The sequence below is a fragment of the Capricornis sumatraensis genome, chromosome 17, assembly GCF_032405125.1.
Source record: "Capricornis sumatraensis isolate serow.1 chromosome 17, serow.2, whole genome shotgun sequence".
Taxonomy (NCBI): Eukaryota; Metazoa; Chordata; class Mammalia; order Artiodactyla; family Bovidae; genus Capricornis; species Capricornis sumatraensis.
In genome coordinates, this window is record NC_091085.1 from 12,266,998 (window position 1) to 12,279,231 (window position 12,234).

The following is a 12,234-nucleotide window of genomic DNA, read 5'->3' on the forward strand; positions in this document are numbered from 1 at the left end:
ATTCTGCCTCTCTGAATTTGTAGGGAGTTTCAGCATAGTGAACCATACATCCCTGTACAAATGCCTATCCCATATCTGTGAAGAGTAAATGCCCTACAAATATTTCCAAAGTAAATACCAATATTTATTGTCTGACATTTCCAGGACTCCTTCTCTGACAAAAACCGTAATGAAATCCCCAAACATAAATCTGTGGTTGCATGTTGAATCACTTCAGTCGCGTCCAACCCTTTACTCTCCCATGGGCTGTAGCCCGCCAGGTTCCTCCTCGCTGGGGATTCTCCATTCAAGAATACTGGAGTGGGTTGTCGTGCCCTCCTCCAGGGGGAATGGATGAATATATATGTCCGTTCATTTAGCTCTAGTTCTACAGTTTACTGTGGATTTTCTGGTTTGAAGCATTCCTGTTAGTCTTCTCAATTATAAGAGAAGGATCCCCATCCAGAATAATTACTGCTTTTCTTATATAGGAACAGAATGGGACTTAGCAGCAAGTACAAGGACTAGAGTTTCCAAAGGATGACTGGGAAGAGGTGGGTGACAGTGCTCAGTGGTGCTAGAAAGATGTGTACTTAACTGTCTGGGCTGGCTGGGGCTATAAAGACTCCTGCCAACTGTCTCTTGAGTTTGGGGACATTTAACTAAAGTTATCTATTAGACCGTTAAGCTCAGAAGTATTTCTGATATTAAAAAGGTAGACACTTGGTTTAGTTATTCATCCTTCGATGGATCGTTTTCTTGCCAGCTGCTGGTTTTGATAGAAATTCAGATGTGGTTGGAACTAATGCTAACTTCTACTTGGTGAGGGTGCTGTGAATCATTTTAGGTACTCTCTGGTCCAGTGTGATTCTGGTAGTGTGCACAGTGAGTCCTTGTATTAATATATAGTGTCATGCTGTGCAAGGCTGTACACAGGATTAATCCCCCTATGATTTTTGCTACCCCCAGGGAAATTGGAAAGTAGGAAGCCCTGAAGGATACACTGGAAATTGTTTCAGCTGGTGATGGAAAACAGTGAAAGTCTATGCACTTTCTTTGGGGAAAAAGGAAGTAGTAGCTATTATTCTTGGGCTTGGGGAAATTTTTTCATGCTGACTCAAAAGACTATTTTAAACCGAATCCTGCTTAGATGGAGATTCTCTGTCACTCTTTGCTTTCCTCCCTCCTCCTCCCTCCCTGTTTCCCTACAGCTTGGGGAATTCTTCCTGCCCATTCTCCTTGGGAAGAATAGAAGATTACTATTTTTCTTTTAATTGGCATTGTGTTTGGAGAAGTATAACAAGAAGGGAATAGCTGCCTGCCATATATGCTTATGACAGGGGGCTTATCTAATCACTTACCGTTGCACTGCTATTGGCTATTATTCAGCTTTAGAAAAATCAGGCAACATTTATTTGCTTGGCTTATAGGGGAACTATAGCAGCCTATTTTTTATTCATTGACCAGGAAGAAAAGCAGGCAGTGGGTTAAAGGATATTATTTTCCCTTTACAAGTGAATTCAATGGGCATAATCTTTTCTCTTTGCTTTGAGGATTATGATGTTGAGTACTATATTCTGCTCATCAATGTTGTTTCCTCAAAAGAGAGAAGAAGGTGTGACCCTCGGGTCTTTTCTAGAGGAATTCTGGTAGTGTCGCAGTAATTTCACCACTCTTTATCGACAGCTTCCTTTTCATGAAGACGTATTTAGTTACTGATTGCACAGTGCAATTCCCTGAAAGTAAACCCTTTATTAAAGGGTACTGATTAATGCAATATTTAAATAACCCCATGAAAAGTAGAATGGGTAGAACATAAAGTAGAAATTGTTCTAACTACAAAGGAGAAAACATAATTCCATTGTCTACAGTTAACATCAACATTTTGGTCAATATCTTATGCAAATTTTTTTCTTCATTTATTTAACAAATTGTTATTGGGAACCTACAGTTAGCTGGGCGCTAAGCACTGTAGGAATACCCATGAGCCTCTGCCTTCAAGGAACTTTCAGTACAGGTTGTATTTGTTGGCATGCAATTTTGTATTTTGCTTTTCCCACAATATTGATATATTATGAAATTTCCCTCATATCATTAAACATTCTCCTTCAGTGGCTCAATACTATTTTAACATATAGATATTCCTTATTTATCTAATCTTTTTTGTTACAGATTTGGATTACTTTAAGTTTTCTCTATAATTATAAAACAACCATGTAGGAAATAGTCTTGTGTGGTATAATTCTAAGATGAATTCCAATGACTTTCACCTTGTATAATTCCTTCCTCTGCGAACAGGATAGGATATCATTCTATGATTATATTATATGCAAAAGGAATTTTGCAGATGTAACTGAAGTAACTACTCATTGACTTTGAGTTACTCAAAACGAAGTTAATCTGGCTAGTCCTAAACTGACTACATGAATCTTATATTTTATGTATTTTATTGAAGTATCATTGATTTGCAATATTAGTTTCAAATGTACAAAATAGTGATTCAATATTTCTATAGATTAGACTCCATTTAAAGTTATTACAAAATAATAGCTACATTTTCCTGTGCTATGCAATATATCCTTGTTGCTTATTTATTTTACGCATAGCAGTTTGTATCCCTTAATCCCATACACGTGCCTTGCCCTCCTTTCCCTCTCCTCACTGGTAATCACTAGCATGTTCTCTGGATCTGGGAGTCTGTCCCTGTTTTGTTATATGCATTCCTTTGTTTTAGATTCTACATGAACGTGTTAAGAGAGTGTTCGTCTTTCCCTGACTTATTTCACAAAGCGTAATACCCCCTAGGTCCATCCACATTTTTGCAAATGGCAAAATTTCATTCTTTTTTGTGGCTGAGCAATATTCTATTATGTATTTATATATAATATACATCTTTATCCATTCACCTGTTGATAGACTCTTAGGTTGTTTCCATATCCTGGCTATTGTAAGTGATGCTGTTATTAACAGTGGGGTGTGTGTATCTTTTCAAATTAAATGTTTTTGTTTTCTCCACATATATATATATATATATACACACACACACACACACACAGAGCACTGAATTGCAGGATCATATGGTAGTTTATTTCTAGTTTTTTGAAGAACCTCCACACTATTTTCCATATTGTTGCACCAATTTACATTTCTGCCAACAGTGTACAAAGGTTTCCTTTTCTCCTCATTGTTGCCAACGTTTGTTATTGTTTTTGATGAAAGCCTTTCTGACAGGTATGAGGTGATATCCTATTGTGGTTTTGATTTGCATTTTCCTGAGGATTATGACGTTGAGCATCATTTCATGTGCCTATTGGCCATCTGTATATCTTCTTTGGAAAAATGTCTAATCAGATCTTCTGCCTATTTTTAATTGGGTTGTTTGGTTTTTGATATTGAGTTGTATGGGCTATTTATATAGTTTGGATATTATCCCCTTCTTGGTCACATCATTCTTCAAGTAAGCTGTCTTTTCATTTTGTCGATGGTTTCCTTTGCAGTCCAAAAGCCTTCAAGTTTAACTGGGTTACATGAACCTTTTAAAAGCATAGCATTTTCTCTAGCTGATGGCAGCAGAGGAAATTAGAGAGATTTAAAGCTTGAGAGAGATTTGACATGAGAAAGGTTCTCTGTTGCTAAAATAAAGAGGACCTCAGGCCAGTACCTGAGAGAGGCCTCCAAGAGCTAAGGGTAATCTCTGCTCACAGTCAACAGAAAACCAGGGACCTCAGTCCTACAACCACAGAAGTCTAAATTCTTTACCAGCTGAGCCATAGGGAAGCCCAAGAATACTGGAGTGGGTAGCCTATCCCTTCTCCAGCGGATCTTCCTGACCCAGGAATCAAACCAGGGTCTCCTGCATTGCAGGTGGATTCTTTATCAACTGAGCTATCAGGGAACCCCACAGATAACCTGAATGAACTTGGAAGCAAATTCTCCCCCAGCTTCTAGATAGAGCCCAGCCTGACTGGGATCTTGATTTCAGCCCTCTAAGATACTAAGCAGAGGACTCAGTTAAGCCCACCTGGGCTTCTGGCTAGTTCTGTGAGATAATAAATGGATATTGTTTTAAGCTACTGCTGCTGCTGCTGCTGCTGCTGCTGCTGCTGCTGCTGCTGCTGCTGCTAAGTCACTTCAGTCGTGTCCAACTCTGTGCAACCCCATAGATGGCAGCCCACCTAAATGTCTGTTAATTTGTTACACAGCAATAGAAAATGAATATATTTGTAAGACAGATTATTTTTGCATCTATAATTTTGAGGGAGAAGGAATAAAATGGTAGGTATGGCCTTGCTGGATAAAAAGTTATGCGCACTTTTAAAGTTTTCATGTTATATTGCTAATTTGCCCTCAGCAAGCTTTATACCAATTTATGTGCCTCCCAGCAATGTATGTTACTGAATCCTGGCACACCCTAGATACTGCTGTTTTGGTAAGCAAAAACAAAAGGGTAGCTCCTGTTTTGAAGGAAGATTGACGTTTCTCTTACTACCAGTAGAACAGACAATTGTTTTCTTTATTTGGAGTTGGGTTGGTAAGTCTATTTTAGTGAGTTGCCTAGTCTTAGTCTTTAGTTAGCTTTGCCGTTGGTGCAGAGAAAATAGTTCCTAACTGCTAGTGAGTAGTACAGCATTTCTCTGCTGTAATATCTTCAAGGGGTTGTTGTTTTTGTTCAGTCACTAAGTAGTGTCTGACACTTTGCGACCCCATGGGCTATCAGGCAGTCAGTTCAGTCGCTCAGTCGTGTCCGACTCTGCGACAGGACACCAAATTCCTCTTTCCTCTGCTGTCTCTCGGAGTTTGCTCAAATTCATGCCCATCTTCAAGGAGCAGCATGATTGAGAGAATTATTACTTCTAAGAAGTATTAGCTGCTGCCATCATTCCCTGCAAGAAAAAAAAACCAGCCACTGGACTGTGGGAGAATGGAAAATTCCCATTCTCAATGAATTCAGCTTCATTGATTAGACAGTATTGCCCAACTTTGCTAGGGAAAAAGCCTAGCTTGTCAGATTTGGCGTTGGAAATTTGGTTGTTTCAGGAATGAAGATGTATTGCATCTTACCATGGAAAACTGTAACTTTGACAACTGTTTTAGAAGGAAATATATACTGTTAACTGAGAGTCCCTTGGACTGCAAGGAGATCCAACCAGTCCATTCTGAAGGAGATCAGCCCTGGGATTTCTTTGGAAGGAATGATCCTAAAGCTGAAACTCCAATACTTTGGCCACCTCATGCGAAGAGTTCACTCACTGGAAAAGATTCTGATGCTGGGAGGGATTGGGGGCAGGAGGGGAAGGGGACGACGGAGGATGAGATGGCTGGATGGCATCACTGACTTGATTGACGTCTTAGTGAACTCTGGGTGATGGACAGGGAGGCCTGGTGTGCTGCGATTCATGGGGTTGCAGAGAGTCGGACACGACTGAGAGACTGAACTGAACTGAACTCTCAGGAAAAACATCCTACTATCATCCTAAAAAAAGTATCACTATTTTCAATTTGATCAAGATAATCATCTCTGATTGTATATATTATATTGCTTTATTTGCAATAGGATATGGGAGAAAATTCAAGTCACTTTTTCTATAATCCTTATTATTTGAGATGATAGGGTTTATACATGACAAATGAAATAAAATGGAAGGAAAGAAGAGGAAGAAAAAAAAAAAAACAAAAATAACCAAACAGAAAGAAGGAAGAGATTCCCTTTTACTCTTGGAGAGTAGTTTTCCTTGGTTTTGACTTTTCTTAAAAAAATTGGTTCTTGCTCCCTGAGTTTCTGGAGGTTGGTATCCTTCCTAATAAGAGGAAGATATTTTTAATTTGTTATTCTGAAATAATGGTATATTTTTAGGATATAGTAGAAAAATATGCAGGCAGTTTCCATATATAAGAATTTTTTTTAGTTGAATGGTCAAATCTTATTTACTTACAAAGTAAGCTCACCCTAAAATTGGATATGGGGTATGGTTTCTGTTTATGTCCCCAGAATTCATAATGGCTGTTCTCCTGTGGAAACATTATACTGCTTTTTGGGGCATATGTGGAAGGGGATAGGTTTGGAAAGGCATTGGAAACTCTATCTTTAGCTTGGTGCTGGAGGCATAGAATGTGTAACTGTTAGAGGAGCCATGCCATGTGTAAAAAGAATGGTGGACTTGACCTTGGAAAGCCTGGATTCTGGACTGCATTCAACCATGTTATAACCATATGAGCTTTGAAATCCAGTTTTACCTTCCTCCGGAGTTGTTTGGAATACAGGAAGTAAAGCAGTTTGGAAGTTAACACCCTAGGCTCTCATAATTATTATTAAGATCTTTTTTTGCAATAATAGCAACAACAAAAGTTTCCTTTACTGGTTTTATTTCCTATAATAAAATTACTTCTTTGTTTTGGACAACAAAGGCAGAGGAATTTTGATAAAGTTTTGTGCAAAAAAAAAAAAAAAAAAGAATGCATGTGTTATCTTGAAACCTCCAAGGACAGAGAGGAAAACTGGAGGAATGGAGTGTCTACTCTCTCACAGGGAAGGAAGTAACCCTCCCGCCCAAACCCTCCCCACCCCCGTTCATCAGATTAGCTTGTTTCCTTGGCCTGTAGGAGGCCCAAAGCCTGTGGATTCTAGTGGGGGAGATGCTACCTGGGAAGGCTGGGACCAGCCCATGTAGGGTGACCATTCTCACTGCACTATTTGGCTTAAGAAGAGTTCTGCATTCAGTGTATATTTAAGGTGGGGTTCTTGCTATCATTTGAAGTAGGATTTCATGAAATCTCAGAATTTAATAGATTGGCACAGCGGTCACAGTGAAAGGGAAAGTCGGTCAGTCATGTCCGACTCTTTGCAACCCCATGGGTTATACAGTCCATGGAATTCTCCAGGCCAGAATATTGGGGTGGGTAGCCTATTCCTTCTCTAGCGGATCTTCCCAACCCAGGGATCGAACGCAGGTCTCCAGCGCTGCAGGCGGGTTCTTTACCGGCTGAGCCACAAAATGATGATGAGGTCATCAAGTATTTATTGAATACTTTGTAAGGTGCTAAACACTGTGCTAAGTGCTTAACACGCTCTCACTGAATCTCACTGAATGTGCCATTACTCCACATGCTGTAGGTACCTTTATTTTACAGAAAAGGGGGCCAAGACTTCAAAGGCTTAAGCGAACTACCCAGGGTCACCTTAAGTGCTGACTGGGAGTCACTTGTCAGTTCAGGTGTGTCTGGCACCAAGGCCCAGCTTCTCCCACTGTGATAAGCCCTTTATTTTACTGATAAAGAAGTAGAGGTCCTGAGAGGTTGAGACCATGATCTCTCTCCTTCTTTTGTTTTTTTCTACATTATATCTTCTCAGTAATTTGTTTATTCCCATGCATTTTGTCAAGTATTTTCTGGCCTCTGTGCATCCGGCCAATGTGTCAAAGTGATAAAAAGTTACTAGATTTTTAAGCAACTAGAATAAGATTTCAGTTTTTAAAATTTGTAATGGAATCACTTGATGGGATTTTTAGTGAAGCATTTTCTACCAGACTCCTACAAGGGAGACACTGTCTCCCATGTGCTATTAAAAGTTGGACCTTGTGACCACCGTCTGACTATGTTTTTCTTTTGGAGAAGCCAGAGGGGCAGCCTGTGACTTCATGGGGAAAACAGCCACCAAAGATCTACCCAGCATCATTTTTAGTTCTTTAATTTTGGTAAGCTCACATTTTTAAAAGAGACTAAATTTGTCTGATTTATTCCAGAAGTATATATTACAAAGCATTCAAAGGCAAGTGAAAACTCAAGGGGTCAGAGCAGAGCTCGAGAGCTTTTCACAGAGACACCATTTGGGAGGTAAGCATTTCTTCTGGAAGCTTCAGTTACTGTATTTTTAGAAACATGTTCCCATTCTTTTCATGATTATTAAAAGCATAACTAATTAGTATAAATATTTTTTTGATATTAAATTGACATATCATCGCTAAAATTCCTCTTTATTTTTTTTAAACGTTTCAAGTGACGGAGGATATTGTCAAGTCTTGGAAGGATTCTACCATTTTCTTCTCCACCCTAAAGAGACTTGGAAATTAGCGGCTGACGTTTTGCATGAAATTTCTGACTGCTTTTCTTCTTATCTCTGAGGGCTTCTGTGGAGAATTAAGAGGAGGTTGAATGCGCGCATGGATAAAATGGATCATCTTAAAGGATTGAAGTTCCAAAAATACATCAGCAGGACTGGACAGGTTTGACATAATGAGATTTCTATTTTAGCTTGACTTCTGGAACTCCAAATAAACTGAACTGCACAAGGTCCTGGGGAGGAGGTTTCTCTTCTAAAATATTCTAGCTGCAGATAATATTTTTCTTAGTCAGATCCTTTGAAGAAATGTATTTATTCATCCATTTGCACAGAAATAAGACTATTAGACACTGACCAACTTTTAATATATGCAGTGGCTTCAAAAGCAATTTGTATCATACTGGAAAATAAATTTTCCTAAAGAAACAGACCCAGAGAGAGACGACATCTCTACATAAGCTCAGGGTGAGATGGCCGAAGCTCCTGTGGATGCCTCAACTCTGCCTGTAACTGTGAAGAAAAAGAAAAGTCTATCCATTGAAGAAAAGATCGACATCATAAATGCAGTAGAAAGCGGTAAGAAAAAAGCAGAGATTGCAGCTGAATATGGAATAAAGAAAAATTCGTTGTCTTCTATTATGAAGAATAAAGACAAGGTTCTGGAAGCCTTTGAATCACTGAGATTTGATCCAAAGAGAAAAAGACTGAGAACTGCTTTTTACACAGACCTGGAAGAGGCGCTAATGAGGTGGTACCGAATCGCTCAGTGTCTGAATGTGCCAGTAAATGGCCCAATGTTGCGGCTAAAAGCTAACGACTTTGCCCAGAAACTGGGACATAATGATTTTAAGTGCAGCAATGGTTGGCTGGATCGGTTTAAATCCAGGTATGGTCTAGTATTTAGAGCTCAGCCTGTAGAAGCCACAGGTGTATCAGCAGACCCTTCAGCTGTCTGGCACCAAAACATACTTCCTTATTATTTAAATGATTATCATCCTAAAAATGTTTTTAATGTAAAAGAGACTGGGCTGCTTTATCGAATGTTGCCTACAAATACCTTTGCATTTAAAGGAGAAACCTGTTCAATTGGCAAGTTATGCAAAGACAGAATAACTCTGGTGGTTGGGACCAACATGGACGGCTCAGAGAAACTTCCTCTGCTTCTCATTGGAAAAAACAGAAATCCTCATTGCTTCAAAGGCATAAAATCATTGCCTGTGTATTATGAAGCTAACAAAATGGCATGGATGACTGCAGATGTGTTTGAACAGTGGATGCAGAAGCTGGATGAGAGATTTCAAGCTCAGCAAAGAAGAGTGGTGATTTTTGTTGAATCTTCTCCTGCACACCCAGAGGTAAAAAACCTGAAGTCCATTGAATTAGCGTTCTTTCCATCATGTTTATCTTCCAAATTTATAGCTATGAAACAAGGTGTTATTAGAAGCCTTAAAATCAAATATCGACATTGTCTTATTAAGAAATTTCTGAGCTCTGTTGAAGGCAGCAAAGAATTTACTTTTTCCCTTCTAGATGCAGTTGACACATTGCATCTCTGTTGGAGGGCTGTCACCCCAGAGACCATTGTTAAGAGCTATGAAGAGGCAGGATTCAAATCTCAAAGGGGAGAAAGTGAGGAGGCAAACGCAGAGGCAGACACTGGCCTTGATTTGGTTGCCGACGCCCAGGCGGCAGGAGTGGAATTTCCCGAAGGCTTATCTATAGAAGAGTATGCTGCCCTGGATGATGACTTGGAGACTTGTGAGGCTGCCTCCCAAGTCTCTCCAAGCAGCGATGCTGTGTGCCGCAAAGAAAGTGAATCAGAGGAAGCTGGATTTTATACTTCTGACGAGGAGGATGACGGTGGATCTCTGGAGAGCGAACTCCCCTTACCATCAAAAAATGAGGCAATAACTGCTTTAGATACTCTGAAAAGTTTTCTTAGAAGTCAAGATATAAATGATGAGCTTCATAATTCTTTAGCAGACCTTGAAATTTTTATTAACTCCTTATCATCTAAGTAATTATTTATTGTACAACATCTGAAGATAATAGAGCTTTTTATAATGTATTTTATTATTAATATTTAAGGTATGTAAAGGGAAAATGCCTCCTAAACCTAAAAAATGCCTAACTTATAATTTTTGGTTTAATTGCAGATGTCTTTGGTCTGTCTGCAGAGTAAAGTTCCCTAGGTAGATTAAACGATGAGGAAGTAAATGAAAAACATGAATTTCAATTTAGTAAGATTTGGGGGAGCAGAAAATAAATTTCACAGGCCTTATATTTGAAATATATGGCATATATGTCAAAAACAAAAAGAACTCTCCAACTATTTGATTCACACAGGTTGAACTGGTGATTGCTATTTTCTATTTTTTTCAAGTTCAGATCGTGTTGTAAGATATTTTAATTTTTCTACCTCATCTAAGAACCAAAACATCTATCTATCGGTTAGATATTTATTTTTATAAACATATACTAACTAGACTCAAGTATCAAGTGCTAATTTTAAATTATTTTCTCATGACTAGCTAATCATCCTAATAAAAATTATGAAAAATTACTGGAAACAAATTTGACCCAATTATAAACCCAGATGATTAAAAATATGCATCTACTTTAAAATTATTTCTATATAAGGTCAAATGAAAGACTATGACCTTATCAGGTTTTCTTAAATCATCTATAACCAGAAGATGATATGGATTCTTCCTAAATATTTGTATGTATACGTGTGTGTGTTTAACAGAAAAGTATATTATTAAAATATGTATTAAATTCTTTTTATATTTTAATAAGATTACTCTTTAAAAATGTGAAGAAACATATGCAGTTACTAAAAAGGAAAATATGTAATTCTTAGTTTTCTGATTTTAAGAGCTGAAACAATCATTGGATTTCTTTTTATTTTACTGAATTTTGTTTTCAGGACAAACTGTTCTTTCAGCGTATTTTGATTTTTTTTTTTTTCAAATTCAGTGGGTAGCATTTTGGATTAACTTTCTGTATGAGGGAGTTTTGTATTCAGAATGTTTTAAAATATTGTATGAAATTATTTATATTCTATAAAATAGTCTTTAACCAGTAGAAAAATATAACAATGTGTCTGACTTTTTTGTTGTCAAATTTTAAATACATTTAAGTTATTACATCTAATTTAGTGTCCCCTTTGAAAAGTATTTTGAAAGAGTATAAAACATTATACCAATGATTTTTATTCTGAGTTATTAGTCTGCCAACACAAGACACATTTGGAAGTGACTATTTATAGAAAGTATTTTTATTTTCCACTGTTGACTTACTTTGCATTGAGATTTAGTAGTTGTTAAGCCTGAAAAATGTATTAATATTAAAGTTCCTTTTAGAGTAAAATATAGATTGTTTATATTTAATTAAAAGCATTTTTATTAATGACTTGATTTAAAATTTTAATGTGATGGAATCATGGACCTTGATCTCTCTTAAGAGCCCCGCTTGAAACTAAAGTACCCGGTAAATACTGAGCCCTCAATAACTTTTTTCTCTTTCTCCACTTCATACCATTTGGATATCAAATATTTTGTTTAATGATTCCAGATGACATAAGAATTATTATCTCCATTTTTACAGATGAGGGAATTAAAACCTGAAACGGTGATTTGGTTAAAATCTCAGGATGAAAACTAAAACGCAGTAGTTCCCCATCACCTAGTTCTGTGTTCTGCTAACTATATACCACAATACTTCTTTTCTGTACTCTATAAAAGAAAATTCTATGGGTTTTTTTTCCCCTTGAACTTAGGGTTCTGAGGTCAAAAGTATTTCAGAGACTAACCTGAGTCTTTGCTGATAGCTGTATTCAGACCTCTCTCATAAGGACACTGTTGCTAATGAAATACCAGGGCTTTCTGATTTGGTATTCTGTACCATTTTAGCACAGAAGTTCGGTGGAGTTCTATGAAAATATTTAAAAACAACTTTAATCTTCCCAAAGTGTTGAAAGAACCTAGTCATTTCCTCTATATGACATCATCCATTTTTTACTTCTGGGCATAATAAATCTCAAGGTGATAAAATTAAACAAGGCTCCTATGAAGACTAAGAAAAAGGTGCCCAAGATTTAAATCAAAGATAAACTTTAAATTGTTGACGGTGTACACAATTCCATGTAGTATACAAGATATATAGATTTAGATCATTTTCAGAACAAAACAAAAAAG

At 37.5% G+C, this 12,234-nt stretch overlaps 1 protein-coding gene across 1 annotated transcript; it reads left to right on the top strand.

Moving 5' to 3' along the window:
* Window positions 1-8,505: 8,505 nt before the first annotated feature.
* Window positions 8,506-10,056, top strand: TIGD4 (tigger transposable element derived 4). The gene has a single exon (XM_068989440.1). It carries the CDS (start codon window positions 8,506-8,508, stop codon window positions 10,054-10,056), a length of 1,551 nt encoding a protein of 516 aa, XP_068845541.1.
* Window positions 10,057-12,234: the final 2,178 nt, after the last annotated feature.

What these genes read in the sequence shown, in the direction of transcription:
- TIGD4 (XM_068989440.1), top strand. Translation starts at nt 8,506, where the DNA reads ATGGCCGAAGCTCCTGTGGATGCCTCAACTCTGCCTGTAACTGTGAAG.